Source organism: Protomyctophum bolini, assembly GCF_963924005.1.
Source record: "Protomyctophum bolini genome assembly, chromosome: 20".
NCBI classification, from domain to species: Eukaryota; Metazoa; Chordata; class Actinopteri; order Myctophiformes; family Myctophidae; genus Protomyctophum; species Protomyctophum bolini.
The window spans coordinates 14,425,495-14,450,802 of record NC_137881.1 but is presented as its reverse complement, the minus strand read 5'-3'; the positions used below and the strand labels follow the sequence as shown (position 1 = coordinate 14,450,802).

At 44.7% G+C, this 25,308-nt stretch overlaps 1 protein-coding gene across 4 annotated transcripts; it reads right to left on the bottom strand.

Moving 5' to 3' along the window:
- Positions 1-1,386: 1,386 nt before the first annotated feature.
- per1b (period circadian clock 1b) lies at positions 1,387-22,355 on the bottom strand. 4 transcript variants are annotated; one of them, XM_080792698.1, is made up of 19 exons: positions 22,135-22,355; positions 14,222-14,837; positions 12,434-12,687; positions 12,172-12,293; positions 11,421-11,622; positions 10,798-10,992; positions 10,412-10,490; positions 10,213-10,319; positions 9,921-10,074; positions 9,410-9,671; positions 8,998-9,266; positions 8,592-8,707; positions 8,110-8,256; positions 6,960-7,283; positions 5,995-6,794; positions 5,474-5,660; positions 4,983-5,199; positions 4,370-4,520; positions 1,387-3,089 (listed from the first exon to the last, which is right to left on the bottom strand). In XM_080792698.1, exons 2-19 carry the CDS (start codon positions 14,614-14,616, stop codon positions 2,814-2,816), a joined length of 4,257 nt encoding a protein of 1,418 aa, XP_080648824.1. In that variant the 5' UTR covers positions 14,617-14,837; positions 22,135-22,355; the 3' UTR covers positions 1,387-2,813. The 4 variants fall into 4 exon arrangements, with proteins under 4 accessions (XP_080648824.1, XP_080648821.1, XP_080648822.1 ...); XM_080792695.1 differs by having other exon boundaries at positions 5,995-7,283; XM_080792696.1 differs by lacking the exon at positions 22,135-22,355 and adding an exon at positions 16,886-17,134 and having other exon boundaries at positions 5,995-7,283.
- Positions 22,356-25,308: the final 2,953 nt, after the last annotated feature.

The window sequence follows — 25,308 nt, the reverse complement described above, 5'->3', positions numbered from 1 at the left end:
GGTCAAACTAAGCCTAAAACTGACCTGGGACCTGTCTTAATTGCAGTGGTGGAAAAATAGTCGATCTACAAGCTCACAATGCGTCGCATCGAGACACATTGTGAGCTTGTAGATCTGATATTTTCAAATGTACATAGGGTTGAAGTGGTTAATGTACTGTATGTTTTCTAATCTAAATCTAAATCTTCAAAGTAACTTTGTAAATATTATTAGAATGTATTCCTTTTTTGTACTTTTTTGGATCAGACCTAGGAAAAGACCAGGGCCACACAGTCCGTTGGGACTACTCCAGAACTACTCTGGCGGGACTGGGAGGCACAATTCTGGCAAGTGGAGGGACTACTAGGCTCTGAGGGTTGACTCCAGTCCGGGCCCCTCCTACGTCTCACCAGGTCCACTCCTCCTCTCACCAGGAGTACAGCCAGGTGTGTTGCACCAGATTCCCAGCACCAGACACTTCATTCAGGAGTGGTGGATTCTTGAGCCGCAATGGTTCTGCAGGCTCCACCTGGGCAACGGTGGTACTGCTTGCGGCTCGAATGGCCCTCCTAAAGGCCTTACCGAAGGTTTTTTGGGCTTCCTCCTCACGGAGGATGTAGGCTGGGGCGTCAACCCATACTGCTCCCGGGGTGCCGTCTACATTCCGTCTGTCACCCGTCTCTCTGGTGATTACCAGACTATACCTGGTTGTCACATAGTCTATTCCTATGAGTCACTATAAATAGAATACCTCAGAACGAAAATACATCGCATGGATGCACCTGGGTCGTATCCTCAGTGATGTATCCCAAGGTCATCAGGGTTTCGGGTCTGGCAAACATCATACCCCTCACTCGGGTGACCCAGCCGGGGTGATGAAGATGTAGTAGTAAAAGTATTGGAAATTGGAAATAGTACAAATACCTCAAAATTGTACTTAAGTACAGTACTGGAGTAAATGTAATTAGTTACTTTACACCAGTGCTTAATTGAAACCACAGAGACTATGTTTGAGAGCAAGCAAGTATGCTGCTGTTAGATTCTAGTGCCAAATGCCAATACATGTACAGGTTTATGTGCACAATCCAATCTTGATTGTAGTTGTTTTTTGTTTTGTTTTTAAATACAGGAGGTACGGATTCACACAAAATACAAAGAATGAGTTTGTTTATTAGCTAGTGGAAGAATTCAACTCGCAATACTTTGTAATCATGGTCATGGTCATCTTCATTATCATAATCACAATGTGCAGCGAAGTCAACTTTGCTGGTTTGCGTGTTCCGTCTAAATGAGGGGCATGCCTTTGTCTTTTTTAAGCTGTGGCGGTGACCACTCTGGGTGGAAACCACAATGAGAGCCAGAGAAGACTGTGGTATGAATTTCTCTTCCTGCATTCCCCTATGGACACTTTCCCCCAGCCAGCTTATACTGTTGGAAAACAACAACCAACAAGTGGCCAAGATGTGATTTCAAAACACTATGGAGTCCAACAAAACATAAAGGAAATGAAACACCAGGCTTTAACCATCCAGAAACATTTCATTTCATTTTATTGTCTTTTTTTTTTTTTTTTTCTTGTACACAAAAGTTCACAAAAATATTTAGAAACGTGTCGCAGACACCACTGACGCCATAAAGCATATTTTACCACATGACCAAAACAGTGTCACAGAGAGTAAAGAGAGAGGCAAAAGGAAAATACTCTCAGATATTCAAACGTCCGTCTCTCCTTTCCCGACCTGGCAAGCATCTCACCGATGCTGGTACCTCTCAACGGCGCAGAGGTTCTGTTCGGTTGTGCTCACGTACTTCTAATGCGAGCGATAAGCGATAATATCCATTGTCAGGCATGTCGTAAATCTTCCCAGGTGTGGTGACGTGACTCAAGTCGGCATCATACAGAGGTAATGCCCAGCCGAAGAGAAACGCTGACTGTGCATTCAGTCTGATCTCTAAGTGACAACCACCTTGTCCATTCATAGAAATATGATTGTAATGTCACAAGACATAAGTCTCACAAGTCTCTTTTTCCGATTGTTTGACACATTGTTTTTCAAAATAGTCATTCAAGGTCAAAGATCCACCCTTTTGTTTGATCAGTTTTTCTTCTTCTTTTTACATATACAATACCTTTCTTTACAGGCATTCCTTCTCTTGCCATTTACAGTGGCAGCCAGTGGAGTAGAAAAATATACACGATGCTTACAAAATAAAGTCGACCTGCTTCTTAATGTACAGTGTATCTATACGGCGGACGTTGCTACTCCTTCCCCAAGCTTGAACGTGGAAAAAGTCATTGTGGGGAGAGGACAGCATCCAGATGAGTGTCACTACAACCAGATAACCTGGCTCACATTCAAGAGAAGAACGACCAGAGGTAGGTAGAGGACCTCCCCCAATGCACACTGAAAAGTGGATAACAGACTGTACAAATGACATTGTTCCCCTAGAAGGTACAGTACAGGCCCGAGCACATATCCACCTTCAATAAAGGTCACTTGACACAATAAATAGCAGCCTGTTGAACAAACTGTACAAATTAAATAATAGTCTGCTGCTGACATCATCTATACATATCTGTAGGTATGTGTTCATTGTGTTGACACGGAATGTGCACTTCTTGAGGCCGCCATCGGGGGAGAGAAACTCCTTCCCGAATATGTGTTCATTGTGTTGACAGAGAAACTCCTTTCCGAATCTTGCCGTTTCCAGTTATGGCATTTTCGAATGCGACATCTTCAAAAGAATGCGCATGAAAATACGCCTGTGGAAACCCACGGCGATCGTGGGAAAGGTCACTAATACTGATGTCCTTTGATCTTTTGGCCAGCCTCTCAGCAGGGGTCACGGCTGACCTTGTCGCCAGCCGGCGAGGACCGTTCCTCGGGTGTCATTTCCTGGTCGCCGCTTTGTCTTTTGGCCCCTTGGCCACTGTGGGCTTCCTCCTCGTGGCCGTGGGCCTGGCGCATTGCCGCGTCGGAGGAGGACGGATCGGTCTTCTTGGCCTCCAGAGTGGCGTCTATGACGCTGCACAGCTCCATCTCGTGGATCTCCATGTCAAAGGGGGTCCCTGCAGCCACGGCGGGGGGGGACTTGCATCCCGTACACACCTGGAAGTCAGAGAAAGGAGAGGGGAGAGAGGTGAGCGGGTTAGTTGTGTGTAACCACATCAACCCTAGAGTCCCTATTCTCCTGGAAGTCAGAGAAAGGAGAGGTGAGCGGGTTAGTTGTGTGTAACCACATCAACCCTAGAGTCCCTATTCTCCTGGAAGTCAGAGAAAGGAGAGAGGTGAGCGGGTTAGTTGTGTGTAACCACATCAACCCTAGAGTCCCTATTCTCCTGGAAGTCAGAGAAAGGAGAGAGGTGAGCGGGTTAGTTGTGTGTAACCACATCAACCCTAGAGTCCCTATTCTCCTGGAAGTCAGAGAAAGGAGAGAGGTGAGCGGGTTAGTTGTGTGTAACCACATCAACCCTAGAGTCCCTATTCTCCTGGAAGTCAGAGAAAGGAGAGGGGAGAGAGGTGAGCGGGTTAGTTGTGTGTAACCACATCAACCCTAGAGTCCCTATTCTCCTGGAAGTCAGAGAAAGGAGAGAGGTGAGCGGGTTAGTTGTGTGTAACCACATCAACCCTAGAGTCCCTATTCTCCTGGAAGTCAGAGAAAGGAGAGAGGTGAGCGGGTTAGTTGTGTGTAACCACATCAACCCTAGAGTCCCTATTCTGGGCACGTTATAATACGAATGTTAAAGGGTGAACGTTCAGCGAAAGAAATAGCGGATCTACAAGCTCACAACGCGAGTTGTAGATCGGCTATTTTTTTAAGAGATTTTATGTATAGGGGAAAAAAGGATTGGGCCAAGTGCAGACCCCTGGGGGACCCCAGTTAACGAAGTATATCGACATCAATACACACCATTGTCTATTCACAACTTCGACATAAATATAGGCCATTATCTTATTCGTAGATTTGTTCCTGGTTTCAAATTTCTATTATAATAATGATATTGAAAGTACCTGATCAGTTCAAAGGAGCACTTTTAACCCACTTTTCTCTTTAAATAACTACTAACCTCACTAATACTCATTATGAGATGCTGACACCATTTCTACTCGGTCTGTGTCTCAGAAGAGGGCTATGGACAGTTTAGAAAGCTGCACGATACTGAACACTATGTCGGGGTGAATAAAACACCAGACCAGTGGAGGGCAGTAATACGCCTTGCGACGTCCACACTGGCGTTAATACAAAAGCAGAAAGAAGAAGAAGTCACAGGACTAAACGCATGCCAGATCACCAGAAAGGTACTCTCAGAACGAGACCGTTCAGACTACCAAGGGCAAACTAATTAATCCCTTTACTAGCCAGTCAGTAAGTAGTCTTGCACACTTACAGAGACGTTGATGGTGCGGGGCAGGCGTCCGGTGCGGATCCAGGGGTGGACCTGGCTCAGCTCTTTCTTCTGCTCCTCTGTGAAGCGTGGCTGGTGCTTCTGCATGCTCCTCAGGGCCTCGCGGTCCTTGCGCAGCACTGCCTCCACATCCCTGTGTCACACAGAAGGGTGAGTGGTTGATTATATAATAAACGAAATGTCGATCACAATGCCAACCACGTTTTCCATAGTGACCCGGAGTCTTGCTATAGGGATGAAAACTCCTCTCAGATGTAGGATGTAGGTCTGTCAGTTATTATAATAGCCTAATCACAATTATTTGAGGGAAAACCCCAATAATTGTTTTCCTAATCATCATCATTTCCATGTAGAAAAAAATTCATATATTTAAAAAAGAATGTGGAAAATGCAGATCTACAAGCAAAAAAAAGTGGGAATAGCTGATCTACAAGCTCAAGCAATAGTCTGGCCTGAAAGTGTGTCGCGTGTTCGTGTCTCCCCCTGTCTCTCCCTCCCTCTTTCCTGTCCATCTTCACTTAACTATCAATAAAGGCAGAAAAGCCTAAAACAAACCCAAAAATTTAGTGGAGTAAAAAGGCGTGGCATGTCTCACCTGACTGGAAGCTGATAGGTCATCATGACCTTGTCGTCCGTGTTGGCCATCAGCAGCCAGATGGGATCCTGGAGGACACACTTGATGAACTGCTCCTCGCCAGAGTCCCCGCCGCTGCCCCCTGCGCTGACACTGCCCCCTGCTGTCTGCTTGCGGGAGTTCTCGGACGAGTCGATGCTGCCAAAGTATTTGCTGGTGTGGCTGCTCTGGCTGCTCCCTGGAAGGAGATGAAACAAACAGTGACGTTTAGATCCGGCTCAATATAAGGCAAGGTAAGCATTAAGCAGCATAACATTTTTTGCAATCTTTGAATAAATATTTTACGTTTTCTTTTAGAAGATTTAGAAGACGTTATCATACGTAGACCAAAGATATAATAACGAAGGAAGTAGGGAAGCGGCCGGGGGTAAGCAGGAAGTTATTCGGTGTGCATAGAGCCCATTGGTAAAACCAAGGTGTTAGTAACACGGCAGTGCTATATGTCTACGTACTGGTGCCACTGGTGCCCGAGGAGCTGCAGCCGTTGGAACCGGAGCCGGAGCCCGAGGAACCCGTCCCCGAGGAGCCGGACCTGGACCCGGCTGAGCCGGTGCCCGAGCGAGAGTCCTCCTGGAGCAGCAGGTCAAGCAGGTCGCTGGATGTGGACATGTCATCGTTGTTGGACTCGTTGGCCTCCCCCTGGCGGGAAACAAAGGAAGGAGAAAAGGTGAGAAGAAGCCCCGAAGAACACAACATTGGAGACGTAACAGAACTAGAGCTTGCACTATTTAACAACAAAAAAACGTAGATGAACAAAAACTAAAGGAAATAAGTCACTTTCACCACTTAATATAGAGCACCAAAGTCTGACGTCAATATAGAGGTCCACAGGTTCGTGTATTTATTTATTTATTTGTATTATAATCCCCGTAGGGGGATCTTAGATATTATTTTAACAGGAGTGAGTGATAAACAGAATAAGCACCAAAATCATGGCACAGCCTCTTTTGAAACAGAATATTTCTCTACTCACATTCTCGTTCTCCTTGGAGATGTCCGTGGAGCTCCTCTGGTTGGCCCCTTGCGTGGCAGAAGGCGCGGTGGCTTGTTGCGCGGCGCCCAGCGCCGTGGTGCTCGGCGCCTCGTCCAGCTGGACCAGGTTGAGCGGGGAGGAGCAGCGTGACTGGAAGAGGGGCGACTCGGCGCCGTCGGCTGTCCTGTAGCCGGACCCCGGCGTGCTACAGCGGGACGCAGCGTTGGTGGCGGGAATGGGCACAGGATGGGTCGCGATGGGGGGCATAGGTGTCAGGGTGGGCAATGCGTGTCCGGGGTAGGGAAAGTTGGGGTTGTAGAAGTGTCCGTGGGCAGTGCCGGGCTGGACCATTGGCTGGACCATTGGCTGGACCATGGGCTGGGTTATGGGTTGGGCCATGGGCTGGGCCATGGGCCCGCCCATCTGGGGGAACATGTAATTGGGCAGCACCACCATCATGGGGAAGCGCGTCGGGTCTGGCAATTGCATGTGCTGAGATAGAGGCGGGTATATGGGGTACATGGGAAGCATGCCCGTGGGGATGGGAACGGAGGGCATGCTGGCCTGGGAGCCCACAGAGGTGGGCCACGAGGACGAGGTGGTGGGCGCGCCCACGGTGAGCGGCAGAGGCTGGGAATGAACGGCGCTGGCGGCCAGGCTGCTGCTCAGCCCCATGGAGCTGTGCTGGTCCGATGTCTCCTGGTGCTTGAGCCTCTTGCCTCCGCGGCTGCGCCTGTGACCACCTGTAGTGCTGCCGCCGGCCCCCCTGGCGCCGGGGTAGTCGCGGGAGCAACGCACGCCTGGGAAAGACACACCACAGAAAGACCGGGCGTCACACGGATGCAACGCGCCAGCTTCCCACTGCTCTGTAACTGTTTGGGCGAGCGCCGCATGCGCGGACCGCTTGCGTGTGTTGTGTGTGGTGGCGGTGTTGTTGCGTGGTGAGAGCCCCTTATTGTCCCTACCTCTGGCTAGAGGGTTGGAGGGTGTGGTCTGGCAGTGCACGGTGGAGGAGGCGGTCGGGTCGAAGACGCGCAGCTTGCTGAGGTCCTTGAAGCGGTCCAGGAAGGCCTGCTCCTCCTGCTGGGTGTGGGCCGACAGTACCTCCTTCGTCAGGCCCAGGCGGCTCGATCCGCCGCCCGCCGCGCTCCTCCATCCCCCGTCCCTCTCTGGCTTGGGAGTCGAGGAGGGGGACTGAGGGGGCGGTGGGCGAGGGGCAGGTGGAGCAGGGGTGACCGCCACACTGGGAGCCTGCGTGGGCGTCGGAGAGGCCTCCTCCATGATGATGTCTGCAAGAATAAAGAAAATATAATGTCAAGACTGAAAATGTAATGATGATGTTTTAAGGCCGACCAGCTCAAGAAATCATGACATTTCTGAGACCATTCATGTTTCTGGAAGATGCTTCTAAACTTGTATTCTATTGCTAGTTTGATCACTTCAAATACTTAATTTCATCTTAAAATAACTAATGACTGAAAATAGCCAATCTACAAGCTCACAACACGTCGTGCTGCGATGTGTTGTGAGCTTGTAGATCTGCTATTTTCGGTGCGCAGCATGCTTTCACAGAAGACACGCTGGCTTCTATGGAATCCAAATGATCGATACTGAAATATAGAAATACTCTGTTACAAGTAAAAGTCTGGAATTCAAAATGTAATTGGTTACATTATGTATTGGCATAAAAGTTTACTTGAAGTACCAAAAGTACTCATTGTGCAGAATGTCCCATTTCACAAGTTTTCAAATGTATCAAAATCTTTTGAAAATAGCAGATCTACAAGCTCACAATGCTGATATGTATATAGGGCTGAAGTGGGTAATGCATGTTTTGTAATATTAATCAAAATCTATAAAGTAACTAGTAACTCAAATAATTGTAGTGGAGCAAAAGTACAATGTTTGCCTCTGAGATGTAGTGGAGTAGAAGTAAAAGTATTGAAAAATTGGAAATACTTAAGTGAAGTACAAATAAATACCTAAAACTGTACAGTGTACTTGAGCAAATGTACTTTCACACCACTGACAATTACAAGTGACTAAATTTAGCGGTGTAGGCGTTTCACACTACAGGAGTAGAAAGAAGGAGGTGTGCTGAGCGTTGTTGCACACCTGATTCCAGAGGCTTCTTGTCTCCCACATGAACGATGGTACTGCTGAAACTGCACTGCGAGGTCACGGAGACCTCGCTCTCCGCCTTGCTGGCCATGAGAGGAGGCAGCGGCGACGGCTCCCGCACTAGGCTCACCCGCCCTGTGCCTGCAGAAAGTCATACGGCCAGCTCAAGTTAATAAAATAAAAAAACTAAACTCATTGTCTGTGTTGCGTTCACACGGGCAGATTAAATGATGCAGTCTACCATTAATTGTCAATGGAAGCCAGCGAGACGTGGCTATGACGGGTGAAGCTGCCGCAAATCATGCTGTGATGCGTTCTTTTTGCATCGATCGTTTCATCTGCTGGTCTGAACGCACCATTTGTCTTCTTTCTTATGTTTGTCCCCGTAGATAGACTATGCTGACTTGTATCTGTGTGAAATTTCACACTAGAGTTTTTCCCCCTCCATATTTGAAAGATGTAAGTATAGAATGTACCTTTGTGATACTTTTTGGTGCCACTGGATGGTTTGTCATCGTCAGAGGTGGAGGTGCCGGAGGAGGAGCCACACTTCCTCTTGACTGTGTTAGGAATGTTACAGCCCTCCAAGTACCTGGAAGCACACCCAAGTTGAATACTTTATTAACAGGGAAGTACAATACAATACAAGGTCTGCTAAAAGATTGAAACCAGAAAAGCCTTTCGGCTTGTTCCTGTACTCAATTCAATACAAATATTTGATTAATAATCTATCCTTAATTTGGCCATTGTAAGGATTAATCAATACAATAATAACTGTTAAGAAAATAATCGATTCCCTACAACATTTATATTATTCTATCTCAGGTTGTGCATTTAGTCATGTAACCCTGTCATCTGAACCAGTGTGCCAACCAGCCTTACCTTATGATACTGTCCAGACAGTTGATCTGCTGGTAGGAGTAGCCAGTAGGAGTCTCCTTTGGCATGAACAGTGCAGGGATCAGGTCTTTGGGCGGACAGGGCATGTCAGGTTGAGCTCTGACTGGAGCACTCCTGATGGTTCTGAGGCCATTTGCTGTACCTGTGTTGGCGTGTTTTCTGAGTGGTGGGCGGTTGCGTGACTCAATGAAGACCTGTTGCCCGTTTGTCTTGACCATGTGAACGTCCTTACAAATCTGCTGGAACGTCATCTGCAACAAGCACGGCACAATTCAAGAGTCAAGACACGTTTCCATTCAACAAATCTTTTCTGGTATGTGGCTAACAGTCACACAAGCAGCATTGGCAAAAGGAGATGTGACATGATGTATGCATAGAAGCTACTAACACTCACAGGTTTGTGTGAGGCGACCCTGACGATGGCGTCTTCCATAGTCGGGCTGTTGCTGTCGCTGGACGAGGCGCTGAGGTGCTGTTGGTGCGAGCAGCGTGAGCCGCGGGACGCGTTGGAGCCCAGCGAGCTGTAGCCCTGCGAGCTGTTGCTGTGCACCGGCTGCACCAGAAGGCGGTGGATCCGCTCGCTCAGCTCGGCGATCTTTGGCGTGGTGACTCGACTCTCGTAGCCCGTGGTGAAAACGTCCTCGTTCAGCGGGCTCCTGGAGAGGCAAGACGGAGGGAGAGAGGTGGGTGATGATTACTAAGGGCGAAAGCATCCTTGACCACAAACGTATGGTGTATGTGTTTTTAGAAAGTTTAAATGACAGTGTGTGTGTGTGTGTGTGTGTATGATGACCCATCTGCACATATGTGCATACACATCATTTCCACCACGGAAAGAATTTCAATTTCAGAGAGGTTGTGTGTTTATTTTATTTCAAGCACAGCAGTGAGGGAGCGGAGCTTACGTCCGGACTTTGTGACGCCCTACGATAAACGCCACCTTCCGGCTCCAGGGGTTGACAAAGGACGACCAGCTGGTGTCGATGGTCAGGTACTCGCCGTTGCGGGCGCACATCCTCAGAGGTGAGTGGTCAAACGGCTGGCCTGCAAACTGCAGAACTGAGGTGACAAGATGAGGCGACACAGAGAGAACGTTAAATTGAGTGTAAGAGAGCAGTGCAGTACAGCGGAGGGAGGGCTCCTGTCACATCACCTCTCAGTAGAGCAGACAAAAATAAAAGATAAAATAAGACTTACTCTTCTTGTGAATGGCCACCATCACAGGTCTGTCCTCAGGGTGGATGTAGAGCAGAATGGGGGTTCCTATGAGGTCCTGAGGTAGGTAGCCCAACAGTGGCACCGCTCTGTGTACACATCATACAAGTACAATGTTATTACAAATACAGTGGAATGTTGTTGTGTAAAAGCAGCAGGCTGGTCGATTGGGAGTACTGACCTCTCGTCAACTTCCTGAAAGACGCAGCTGGGCGAGTGGCTGGTGGTGAAGATCCTCTTGTCTGTTGGGATACGGGGCGCTAGCAGGGACACAATCAACTGTTAATTCTTCCCACTGACATAAATGACATGCCTAAAACAGGGATGCCAACAATCTCACTCATTTGATTTAAACTGATCCTATTTTCCTATCCTTTACAAATTACATTTAGAAACTGGGAAACGCTAATCACTGCCTTAGCCTCTGTTATGACCTCATCTTATAGAGAGACACAAACACTAGTCTGAAGTGAACATTGACAAACACGCTCGGCCATTGTCTACTGAGCTATCAGAGTGGCTGTCAACACAACAAACAACATCGTGCTTCTTTCGAAGTGTTTTTACCTTCGTATCCAGAGTGGACCTTCTCTGCGATGAGCAGGCAGCAGGGCTGCGGCTCAGTCGCGTCAGATTCTCTGATGGTCAGCTGGTAGGGCGTGAGGCGAAAAGGGTAGTAGCGCAGGTCACTGCCTTGTGCCCGGTCTGCGCTGATGCGACAGAACATGGACTTTTCTTGGGTGCAGTCCATTGGAGGGGAGACTGGAGGCGGAGGGGGCAAAGGGCGTCGACATGATTAGTACACAGCAAAATCCAGTGTTCAGTTAACCACATGAACCCTATCCTGGGGTGAACACATGCCGCAAATATAGCCAATCTACTTGAAGAGATTTTGTGTATCGGGAGGGAAAAAAGACATGGCCTAGCCCATTTAAACCTAAGGATGATTCTAAAAGCGCCTTCTAAAAGAGGCCAGTTGTACCGGGCACCACGCCGGAGGCAAGTATAGACCACTCTGGGACTCCAGTCAACAATGTGCATATATATACACGAGTTAAATTGTTAAATCTACTAAGTAAATATTTTCACTTTGTTCAGATAAGGACTAAACCCAGACGTAATGGACCTTTTCAATTTACCATAACCCCCTTTGATCCTCCCAGTCACCCCCAAACATTGTGCTTTCTCACCAGAGCCGATGCAGGTGGCCCAGGCGGGGAGGCGGCAGGGTGCCGTGCCACTGTAGAAGGTGCTCACGTCCTGGGGAGCCAGCAGCTCAGAGAAGACGGTGCCTTGGAGGCGCTCGGGTTTACAGCGCAGCAGGTATGACCCCTGGGGTGATAAGTACACCACCTTCCCCGTCACGAAGGACACGGCCATGGAGAACGTGTCCTGGATAAGGAGACAGGGGGGGGTGATGATTAGTTGCCAAGACAAAAATACCACGATGCATTGTGACCTTGGAGATCTGCTTTTGAAAAGGTATAAGTGGAAATTGGAATGGAATGATTATGCAAAAGTGATTGCGAATAGCCCAAATAATAATTTATTAAATAAGTGCCTAACTATTCAATGTGATTTTAGAAAATGGGGGGCTTTTAGTGTTGAGTATATCATGGTAGAATTACACATTCAATTGTGTAAAATGTTGTTCCTTTGGCATCATTTGTTCTGTGCCATGACAGGCCTGGTATCTATTGTTTTAGGTACAGCTTAGTCCCATAACACGTGCAAGTTCCTGCCTTATCTTTGTAAATAGCTACAGTGTGTTCCCTCACTGTTTTCCTCAGATAACTACTCTTTACTCTTGTTTAATATATATGTTTCCATATATTTCCCATACGGCACGGCCACTAGGTGGTGGAGTTGAGTTGCTTTAACCAAATCAACCTCTATTCTGGGCACACAATCTTCAAAAATATCCCTGGGTTGATAACTTACAGTGTTTTTGAGGGTGTATTCAGAGGTGATGTTGTCCAGCTCCTCATGAGTGAAGGTGGAGAGGTCTAAGCTGCAGCCATGACATTCCTCCACACTCCATTGGTGATAATACTCCTGGTTGGCTGGAGAAGAAGTAGTATACACCATCAGTCTTAAGCTCTATTTTATACAGTATACAGTAATTAGCATCAAGTAACCCTGATTCCTATAGTTGAAGTAAGGTGAGCCTTGTTGAATAACCGTTTAGACAAAGCATTCTCACCTCGGACTTGCTTGACACAGTTGAGAGCATACTTGAGGGCATCCAGGGTGCTGGAGTGGCTCTTGCCCCTGCGCTCGGCAGGCAGGCGGATCTTGAGCTCCTTCAGGGCCTTCATGAGCTCCTTCTGGGTCCGGACGCGGGCCGACTGGTCACTGCTGCAGCCCGAGGTGGACGGGGGGTCCCGCTCTGAGCTGGTGGACAGCAGGCTGTAGGCTAGAGAGCCACTGGGCGGCGAGAGACTCTGGGAGTTGGAGCTGGGAAGAAGAGGGTCAGTGTTTTAAACATACAGTACATGCAACTACACAGAGGAGTGGATGTCAAACTTTTACATTTTATACACGCCCAACATGACTCAAGAGGTCAGAAGTGTTACCTCAGAGTTACAGACCTACAAGGTTCTATTCGGAGCCCCCTCAAGGAGCCCTGAGAGTCTCTAGACCGAGCTTTGAGAACCCCTGACCCAGAGGATGAATTTAGGGGGATTGACCTAAAATGACCTATTTTAACACTTTCCTTTGTATTGGAATATAATCATATTTAGACAATTGCATTATGAAGTTTTTGTTTAAGTGTCAGCCTCAGCGGATTAATCATTGACTAATGCCTCCCGAATTATGCAATTATACAAAGCCTCTCTGGTTTTATGTTATATTTCATACCCCTTTGGTTTAGTCTGCAAGTTGATATCATAGAAAAGTCATAGCCATAGATTGTAAAACAATCTTTGATATAATTAACATATCAAAGATATTAACATATTAACAACCAACTCCATACATTAACATAAGACATATTCACAAAACAACCAACTCCAAAACTAAAAAGAAACTAATTACAGAAAACACCCGAAAAAGGAAGGGGGGGTTGCAGTATTTGAAGCTTTGAATAAGCTCTGCAAAAGGGTCCCACATGCCTACAGCATACGCTATTTAAACACTAGTTCCTCATTATGTAATCCTTGATATCTCAGAGAGCAGCTGTCAGAGCAGTCGGACTGAAGCTTTTGTAAGGCTGATAGAAATCCATCCATTGAAAGCTATAATTGTATCAACATCAATTTATTTTGGGTGAAAGGGTTACAACATCGCCAGCTCCTACGTGGTAGCCGTACGTGATAGTCTTCATAAGTCATAGGATTTCAACAATAAGCTAAAGTAATTCCCTTTCCTGTGGAAATGTACTGGGTACTTGTGATTAATGAGAGGCCAGTAATATCCATAATCACCTAAATGAATTCATGACATTAACATACTATTTATAATATGTTATCAATTAGGCAGGCTCGTGATGTTTTTTCTTTCTTTTTTTTAAATCAACATCCAATCTAAACCAACTAATTTCAATTCCACATTATTATGAGAGATTTTATAAATTGGGTGATCTTATAAAACGCTGGTTAGATTTCTGTAAATGGACATGGCATGGATTTGTCCGTGTCTGTCGATGGTTGCTTAGTAACTGAGGTGAAGTTCGTAAGCCATCGTGATGCGTGTTTTGCCATGTGAGTGGTCTGAGGGAGAGGGCATATTTTCTCAGCAGGCGCATGAAGTCACTGGGAGGTGAAGTGAGGTGCCATTAACGTTCTCCAGGTGACGTTACATAAGAGGATTATAACACCAAAACTGCCATTTTTGAGACTCCTGGCTTAACCAAATGAACCCAAGTGTCCCTATTCTGTTATGAGCAAGAGAGACAGAGTGAAAGGGAAAGAAAGGGAGTGAGAGAGATTCTTCCTTGTATGTGCACTGCATTTTCCTTCAACCGAATCTGCCATGCATTCTTTCTTACCTCTTGTTGCTCAGCATCATGGCAGAGTCCTTGCTCCTTGAGGAGCTGTGTGTGGACTGGTGCCCGTGGGACCTGTTCTCCCCAGAGTCGTTCCCGCTGGAGAGGCCGTCCGTATCATCTGAGGTAGGCCCCCTCTGGTCCCCGGACGAGCCTCGGGAACCAGATGCTCCGCTGGGAGATGAACTTCTTGCTCCCGCTCCTCCACCATGTTCCAGTTTGGCAACGATGGAGCCTGGCTGGCCGCCGATGTTCTGCGAGTCGGATCCTCCCGAGCTGGCTTCTTTGTCATTCTCTTTCTCATCTGCCCTCGTCACTCGGCCCCGCGTGTTGCTGCTAGGGGCCGATTTTGAGTTCTCATAACTCATACTTTTAGACAAGGAGGACGCCAACATCATCAATATCAGATCTACTTTCACTTTTTAGGTGGGAATGCTATGTCTACACAGGCCTGTCATAATTGCTAAAATCACAACAACCCTCCGTTGAAGGTTCTCGGACGGTGCTGTCTTTCAAGAACAAATCCTCCAAATATTAATGTTTCTATGTAAAAGTATCACTGGTGGCTTCCAAAGTGATGTGCTGAAAGGAGGTGATTTTCTGCAGATGAAACAGTCACCTGGTGAGAGAGAAAAAGAGAAGAGCAAATCATGCTTCTGCACACAGTTCTAAGAGTGGTTGTTGACATGATTACATTCAATGCTTCCTGTGGATCAAAGATAATTATTAATAAAAATAGCCCAAGTTTTTTATCACAGTAGAATGTCCAGGCAGCCCCTCCCCCTAGCTGTTTTCTGCATGTTTAACAAGCTATATCCATCTTTGTCTTGATATATTTATTTTCATTGCAATAAAAACAGATAGTTCCTCTTAAATTGAGTAAACATCTAGCATACTAGCAAAACATAGCAATAGCTGCAAGTACACACTCAGAGCCTCTGCCTTGATACTTGGCAACAGTCTTAATTTGGCACCTAATGGATGGGAGTCTGTGCTAACACATGCACGCTTGCCGCCCAACTGTTAGACCTTTATTCACATGTCTAGTAAAAAGAAACAGTCCTCACGAGGACAGACAAAATGACAATCCGATCCCTCAGTCGTCACTTGCATGATGCAGCAAGTGCATATGTATAAATCTGAATTTGTATATCTGTTAACTTAGTCATCATAGGTAAGTCCCCTTGTATTACGAGCCTACAGGGGGAAGGGGAGGGACCATACATTTTTGGATCTTTAATGAAGACAATGCACACTTAGCACATATCTTGCCCTGTGTGTGAGGTGGAGCTGGGAGAAAGAGATTGCCAAGTATGGCTACAGCAGGCAAGCTGTGAGTAGGCATCACGACAGACTGCCATCCATGCATACTTCCATGATGGGCCGCCAGAGACTGATAGGGCCAATGGGCTGGAAGGCACTGAGGCAGGCCTGCTCATGCAAATAGAATACGTGTGATATGCTATCCAGCTAGCTAACAATCCACACAGTCATCTATCTATATGGCCTAATCTGGTCCACCCATACATGGAACAAACAGCAATGGCTCCTCTGTCCTCTCCCACATTCACAGGAAACTAAAAACCAATCCATGCACTCTGTCTATACAAACAAAACACTGTCACCTTCTAATCAAGAACTAACACAAGGGCCATTGTGTTGCAGGAAAAAAACCCACAGTCAATTTATAATATACACACAATATACCCACGTTACATACGTCACTGTGTAATGTCTAGCGTCTGTCTGTTTATTTTATTTGACCTCATCTATACCTACCTACCTATCAAGCTTTTCACGCCTACTGTCGACTGTCGTTGCCGCTTACGACACATGCATTTCCACACAGGGAGGATCATTAAAGGTTTATCTTATCGTATTTAAATTTAAACACAGATGTTTTTTCATCCACTGCATATACATCTCTAGGCTCTGGCCCCAATGCTGGTGAGGCCACAGTCTAGTCTAGTGGCCATTAGAGCAGTGAGACAAGCACTTTCAATTGTAGGAGTTGAGGCTTTACATTTAGTTTGGCTCTGTTCCACAGATGTGAAAATAGCCACTCTAAGCTCACAATCTGTAACGCCAACACAAGGCATTGTGGGCTTGTAGTCAAGATAACAATATATATCACATTCACAACATTATGATGATGTAAGTATTTGTCACTTAAGTGTCATCTATCATCTGGGACTGGGGTCCCCCCCATCTGTTGTCATATGACTTGCAATTACAATGTTACGACTTCAACACAAGACCGTCTTTTTGAAAGCACGTACTGCAGCAATGAGGCCGGGTTAACCTGCATGGTGGCAGGCAGTGTTACTTCAGAAGGGAATGTCCACTATACCCTAAACTAGTAGTATTACTAATCTATGACTAATGAACATCCCAATTTATATTAATGTTAAGAAACATTAAGACAAATCGACTCACAAACTATTAAAGCAGTCAATTAATAATAATAATTGTGATCATGACTTGACTCGAGTCACGGACACAGAGAGAATCGCATTTCACCGTGGATCGCTCCTTTCCTGACATCTCTTCTCTAACGCCACTGGCCATTCATTTACACAACCACACATTGTATTCTCATACAAATCGAATAATGCCATTTAAAAAAAACACATATTTGTGTTGTTTAACTGCATCATAATTCCCTACCAATGTCACTTGTGTGCAGAAGAAGTTGTGTCGTGGCCCGGGCTTCATCATAAACACAGACAGACTAGTAGCACTCCGCTTTGTCTCGTCATTATTCCTTCCGTTCCGTATTAAAACACAATCCTTTCCAGCAACAACGTTGTTCCTCTACGTACGTGATTTTAAATGATACCTTCGAATCTCGATAATGAAAAGAAAGTCCGTTTCACTGTTGCTGCCAATGCTGCGGCGCGAGATAGCACAACTGCTTTGAACATGTCATTGTGTGCGGCAGACACACATTGGCAGTGTTGCCAGATTGTGTGAGAGTGTGAGAGAGAAACAAGCGACCAGGTCTATGAAAACAAGCCCAAAAGAAGGGCACAGTGAAGTGAATAGTGATCGCTTCTTTTCTATACAGTGTGCAAGTATATGTAAAATACCGTACATATAAAATGTGCTGTAAAATAGTAGTTAAAATAGTAGATCTACACGCTCACAACGCGTCGCTTTTAGATCTGCTATTAAAAACATCTTGAAGGATTTTTTTTAAGAATATTCTAACAACACCATTTTTTTCAGATGGCCTGGGGGAGGTCCGCAGACAAATATATATTAATTTGGGCGGTCCTTGACTTGAAAATGTAACCTTGGTTTAAACAACATTAGGGAAGAAGCCCCCCCAAAAAACCGCAACTACAAATATTTACAAGCAACTTCACAGGAAAAACAAGCCCAAATGCGCTTATAATAAGCTGACATGGCAACACTGACACACGGTACTGTATGTACTATGTACGTACAGAAAGCATCAGGCACGTGTACGCGGCTGTGCTTTCCGCAAGCCTCGCCCGCCGCCCATTGGCCGACGTGCCGGGCCAATGACAGGCACGTAAGTCGTCCTCTGCTCCCATTGGACCGCGAAGTGGAACACTGGAACGCAAGGCAGTGCAGGAGACTGCATGCTTGTGCTTTGCATTGTGTCTTGTGTCAGTGGTGCGACATACTCAAATGCAACACGGGCTGTGCTTATAACCACGCCCCCGGCCAAGTTAAGTTTACTGAGATAGTGGGTGTGTAGACTGTACTGTATATAGGGGGCTGATCCTAGCTGTAGTAGTGTGTGTTGTGTGTATGTGCGGCGTGCCTACGTATAGAACTGTACATGATGTACTGTACTGTACTGTACTTACCGGCACTCAACATGTCATGAAGACAAAAGGTCCCACGCAATTACCGTGGGATGAGTAAGTAGGCTATTAGCTCTACTTCGCTACGGTCAACATTCAATACTCAATTAGAGTTTAGTTCAAACTTTTTTGTTTGCATATCCTATAAACAAGGAAATTAAAATAAAATGCATAGCACTCCATGAATGGATGCATTTCATCGATTGATTGATTTAATCCTTTATCAACAGTTTGCAACTAGTATCTAGTTTACAATGCATGGATGATTCCCAGGGGCTTTTTAAAGGAGATGACACAATGTATACATGAATACTATTGCATGTCTGATATCTGCTGACAAGTGCTGCCTCACTTGCACAAGACTGTGATAGTATGCCTGCCCCCCCTCAATTTTGGCACGCACCAATTTTATATTGTTGTGCTGTATGTGACTATTTCCTATTTTCTTTCTTTAGTAGTCTAATAAAATAGGTAGAAATAATTTCACCAACTCTTACACGTGTTCTAGTGTAAACCTAGTGACAAACGTAACACGTGAAGTTGAATTTGGGATGTTGGCACAGAGTAATGCCAGTACATTTTTGGTGAATGGCCCGACTGGATTAGCAAGTTGTTAAGTTAAACACAGAGGTCTAGCGCGGGCAGACAGTTTTTAAGTTGCTTGATTCAGTAGGCTATTTAGAACTTCAAACTCCAATTAACCATGATATAGATTCATCGAAAACACTCGTCCTTGGTTCTTGTGGCTGATATTGTCCTTCTAATGCGTGAGAAGAACTTATTTTTTCATTTAGGCCTATTTCATTTTTTCATTATTACTTGCGAAAGCAGAGCGCGCAAGTACTGCGATTGGCTGGGTGTGTGTGTGTGTGTGTGTGTGTGTGTGTGTGTGTGTGTGTGTGTGCGTGTGTTCTACCTATGTTCCTCTTATCTCTACTTCCTTTCCTCTTTCACCCTGAGGAGGTAACTAATGTATGTTGGTTGATTAGTTGGCCGATAATTAATGAAAGAAATGATAATGTCTTATAAAATGAATATCAAATATCTAAATTACGGAATCAAGCAACTTAAAAACAGTTTGAAAGTGAAATATCCCTTTTAAAGGCAGGTTATTTAATTGGATTGTGGGGAGTGATGGAGGATTTTTTGTTTATATTTTTGGGGATTTTCTGCTTTTCTGGGCTCTCTTGGGCGGGAGGAGCAGAACAAAGGCTCTACGTCCTCCCGGTGTGGGCTCCTCACTGGCAGGTGATCGATAGTAGGATGCAACAGCAGGTAAAAAGCCAGGCTCTGGACAGGGGCCCTGCCCAGGTTCTGTACAGGGCCCAAATTAGCCAATTGATCACACCTGATCACACCTATAGATCTCCATATATGGAGCTGACATTTTCTGACATCACAAAAATGTTCTGACATCTGCATAGACTCCATATTTGGGCATGCCTGTAAAAGAACTCCATATGGGCATAAAAGGGACACATAATAACTGGGTGGGGCATTCATTTCCAACTTGCATCATTCCAAGTAGGCCAGTGCCCAATGGGCACCGCTCTAGTTTTCTTAATTGTACAATGATTAGCAAAAATGGCCAATCTACACAATTTAGCTCACTAAGCTCAGTCATGAGCATGTAGATCTGTGTGAAAGTACGATGACACCTACATTTTGCTCTGGTGTCAATGAGATGGAAATGGCGCCCTCATGATTAGCCTATAGAAAGAAATACCAAGTTCCAAGTTCATCAAAGAGATTTTTATATGCTGACTGGCTATATCCAGCCTTCATCAGTGTGACACACATCACCTTTCTTACAATGTTAAAACAAAGTGCCAATATATAGCCTAATCTATTGTACGATAAATAATAGACTGCAAGCCAAAAACCCTTACATTATAGTGTAACAGTATACAGTAGCATCATAGGGCTGGGTCACACAAGATGTCCTCTACTGAACTCTCTGGCTCCTCTTTTATCCCTAGCTAACCTTGTTTTCTTTCCAGTATTTTCTCTTGGGGAAAATGAGGTCAACTTGAATTTTGGCTGGCAATTAAGTGTGTGTACATTTGTACAACCTCTATGCAGCAAGTAAAAATGCAAGTAGTATTCTTGTAGCTACTGTAAAACAAGCACATAACCCAGGCGTATTGTAAAGAGTCATGGCTGTAAAACGAACAAAGGATAGGCATCGTTTTGTCAGTATCAATGCACAAACAGACACAATGCTCACATTTCAACATACCACTGGGAATGAGTGTTTCCTCTGTCTATAATGTATTTTAATGTAGGCCTACTGCCACATCTCTTTAATGAGACAAGCTGAGTCAGTCCCAGACATGTGAACCTGTAGTGTGCAACTGTGCATGCAGCTCACCCCAGTGGCACCATTGCCTTTCCTCTGACTAATTTCTTGTATTGTGGTACTCTGCTGCTGTGGCCTGGTGTGACCTTGATCCAGGAAGTGTACAATAAATGCTTCTGAAATCATGCCCAAAAGGCACTCTCCTCTAAGCGACTCATTGAATGAGTCATATGGAAAATTACACAAAAAGCCATGAGGGCTTGTTACCACTGTGGTACTATGTATTCAGATTATTGATATCCTCCAGAAGTAAGGACAGTGTGTGATGCTGCATGTATAGGCCACGGACAGCCTGTAACCCTGTATACAGGTGCAGAGATTAAATTAGGGTGCATCCCAAAACTCAACTTTTGGGGGGGAGCATTAGGAACTCAATTCCTTGGTGCAGGTTTTTTAGTTTATAGGTGCTTTAGTTCTTGGGGTTCCAACTCCCGGTAGATTCTGGGACCAAAAGTTCAAAACTCAACTTTTGACTGTACTGTTTTTTATTCTAGTTTATTTTGCTAGCTTTAGTTATAATAATAATTTCTTCTTCTGTTTTCTACATGAATATAACCACATTATAGCCATATAAAATAAAATGGGAGTTAAATGCTGCACTTTGTAAAAATGGCAAAATAAGTGGGACTCATAAAATGTCCCTGGGACTCATCTAAAAGACCATCCCTGCATCGCAGGACTCATTACATTGAAAACCTATTTATGTGACTATAGCAAATACAAAAAAAGTGTACCAGCCTCTCAGGTGCAGTGACTGGTTTTCCATAACATTTCAAAGGATGATATCTGATGAAATGCCCAATTCAGCACACAAGTGAGAGTGTAATACATACCCGAGAACAATAACAATGTGGGTCATTCACCAAAGACAGAATACAATGAGCATTCTTGCAAGCAAAGTTCAAAGGCCTATAGAGGGTTTAATGATGCATCACCATATAACATGGGGAGCACAAATCCTGTCTTCATGGAAATAGATACTAACAAGTAATGAACTAGAGGTAAACTAAACAAGCTGACACACAAGTACAAGTGCAGCCCCTAGTGGATAGAAATATAAGTCAGACTATCGATGCCGGTACTTAAAACTGTTAGACGCTCTTTAATGTGTTGCTCATCATAGGAATATTGCCAATGCCAACCATAAACCACTAAAATGCAGAAGGCAAATCTCATATGTTTGCAAATGTTCGATGACAAATAGACCTACCGGCCCTACCCTAACAACACCATGCATGCGGTCACCACCACATGGTCCTATAGCCTTGGATCAGGCTATATACCTTTTAATCATAATCGATTCTGACATTTGCATATCTATAAATAGACTCGATAAAATGCATCTATGATCTGTCTTGAATCTCCAAGGTTAGGCTGGCTAGCACGACGAACCATGTCGAGGACATAGACACAATCATACACACAGCATGCTACGATTATCATCGTTTGACTATGGAAAATGAACATACATGTTGCTACAGTATTTGCGGTTGGGTTGGGGGCGTTCAGTCAGTGCATGCATGGACTGGTAATATCGAATTGTGAGATACAAAATAAATGTAGCCTAGGCCTTGCCGCCTACATTAGATTAGACAGACAACCGTAATACGGACCGGAACGGATCATCGGATGTATTACATTTCTATGTATCATTTAGTCTTTATATCTGAAAGCGAACAGTCAGCAATCACACATCCATCCGCCCAGCCATTGTTCCTTACCGTTATGTTTCGGAAATGTGAACGATCAAGCACTTTGTTGATGTCCCACGAAATATAATTCAAGTTAAAGGAATGCAATATCCAGGAATAATTGGGTGGGGTAAAACAGCATAGACTTCAATAAAGCTCCACTTGAGTCCGTAGTACTGTGGTGTCGTGTCGTGCCGGTCGGTCTCTGTGTCTGTGTTCAGTATGTGTTCTACTTTAGTTCAGGGGAGACATTTGTGTTCAAAAGAACATATAGGCTACAACTAGTACCCGGTGTACACACGCAGGCATACACGTGTGTGCATGTGTACGAACCAGGACAGAGCGTAGCAAGGGACCCGATTGGACAGCGGTGGGAGACTTGCTTTGCCTGTGCCGCGCCCACGGCGTTTTGATTGGTTGGTATTAAAACAGCACGCGGCTTCAGAGATCACGTTGTTTAGTGGCTGTTCCTGAACCAACACACACTACTAGAGCACACTCAGCACAGTGGGTGTGGTGTGCGTTGCGAGAGAGAGTCCCGTAATACTCGTACAACAACGAAACAAAAACAAACTCCCAGAGGCAGAGTCGCTGTTAGAAATAGAACCTAATAATCAACGAAACGGACCCGTTAGGTTAATTGTCTAAAAATGTAATAATATTGTAGTGTTGTCGTCGGCGGCTCGTTTAAATCGTAGTATTAATTGATTGGTCATTTTATTTCACAGTATGCAGAGTTGCAGACGTGCCTGGGTAGTGGGTACATTTCAAACGAAAGCACAAGTCAATACAAAAACTGTTACTTTGTGTGACTGTGGACGATCCATTAAGCATTACACTTATTTACAGGATCCACCATGTTCAATTGATCAGAACATTTAGAGACCTGGGCTACAAATATACACTTATAAAATAAATCAGGAAATCATGCTGCGTGTAAATCCCCATATTTACGGCGGCGTGTAGCGGTCTGCACTCTGCAGCTATGAGCCATGGCTAGAACACGTTAACGCCGGCAAAATGATCTTTCTGCACGTGGCGTGCGGAGTGGTTTGCTCACAGTAAACAACACACAAGTCTTCATATGTAGGGAACAGGAGCAACCAGGCAGAATGACATGCATGTGCACAGTGCCCATGACTTTAATCTGCAGTGCAGATTCTCACACAGCTTATTTAGGTCTGCAATTCTGCATCCATATCCAAAGCATTCTTGGCTTGGATTGTTGTTTCTTATTTTGCATGGAAAGGAAAACAAGCCTTGTTTTTCATGACAAATATGAAATATCCCCCCAAAAAAAAAGAAAAAAGAAGAAGCTAGCTATAGGGTGTGTGATGAATACAATATACATCCAATTCAAAGATGTAATTTCATAAAATAATATAGGGGGTATCAAAATATGTCACCATTTGTGGATCTAGACATATTTTCTAGGGGTGGGACGATATGGGTACCTCACGATACGATATATAGCCTATCACAATATTAGGCCCTCAATAACGATAATATCACGATATTCGATATATTGCGATATTTGAAAGATATTGTATGAAATTTCATCAACAATATATGACGATATCTGGAACTACAAAACACTTGGAACTGAAAAAACGCTATTTTCGTGCTCGGACACAGGGAGGGACACACACATAGCTGTCTATAGTGGTTGCACCACTCAAACACTAAATTAATACTCAATAAACCTTGCCTCATACCCTCATCATATAATACCTCACAAACACCACCAACTGACCATTATCACTAGCTATCATCATAATAAATACCTCACAAACACCACCAACTGACCATTATCACTGGTATCATCATAATACCTCACAAACAACAACTGACCATTAATTATCACTGGTGTCTGTGGACACTGCTGGGGAAATGCATTCTGCATTTTGTATTCCCACAAAGCTGTTTGGACAAATCACCATCAGTACTTCTGGTTGCTGTGGAATCTGAGAGTTGGATTTGTTCATTTCCTCCGTTCTTCTAGTTTTCTAGTCTAGTTTGCTATAGTCTAGTTTGCTATTCTAGTTTGCTAGTCTAGTTTGCTATGGATGCTGTATACTAGGGTTCATGAACAGTAAGGTGGCTCAGAGAGATGATAGGCTATACTCATAATACTTTATGTTCAACAATCATTGTAATTAGGTCAAGTATTGCCCTGCAATTTCAGAACACTCTAAAACATAACCATATTGTTTTTCATCTTGGGCAGGCGCATACATAAAGTGAGAAAGTGGGTTTAACGTTATTTAACATTGTTTAATGCAATCAGACAGAACTTTTCTGTTTGGATGTATCGGCTGTCAGGGCCAGAAAGTAGTTTTTTGACACTCAGTGTCAGTGGGCGTTCCCACATAACTTCCGGGTATGATGATGATGTCACACGCATAGCTCATACCCTCTATTGCTGCAAGACCACCAATCATCTCCACAATATAGGCTTTTGAACTACATGTAGGGATTGGAATTCTCAATTAAGTAATTAATTGAGAATTGATACGTTTTGATAACCTTAGCGATCGATTAACCGGTTAGTTGATAATCTGCGTTTTTGTAAAAAGAAATCGGAGAATCTTAATTTCCCTCAATGTCTAATGAAATAATGTAGTTGAGTGGAAGTGTGGTGGTTGGCCCTATAGATCAGTGGTTCCCAAACTTTTTCATGTCAAGGACCCCCAAAACGATACTCATTAGCCTGCGGACCCCCCAGTTGAAAATACATGCCAAGGACCCCCATAAGAGAAGATTTTTACGGCGCTAGGGCCCCCGGTTTGACCTGAATTAGGCTACGGCCCCCTATTTAATGGCATTTCTATCTCTGGGACCCCAATACATAGTATAAAATCTAACTTCATTTAACTCTGAGAGTGTACAAATGGAACCAAATGGACCTGTTACATTTGGTTCCATTTGCACGAATGGTTCCATTTGTACACTCTGAGTTACAGACCCATAAGGGAATTACAAACTATCATTTAGCTGGGTCCCTGAACCCCACTTTGCAAGCAGTCAGGCTTCCCAGTTTCAGTTTCTGAAAATGCTTTTTCTGTTAATATAAAAAGCTGGAGAGACAGGGAGACCTCTGTTACTGAACAAACACTATAGCAATGATTACTGCCCCAATATAGAGCTATTTAACACTGTTACTGCACAAACACTCTATAGCTATACTAATATCACTGCGTGAAA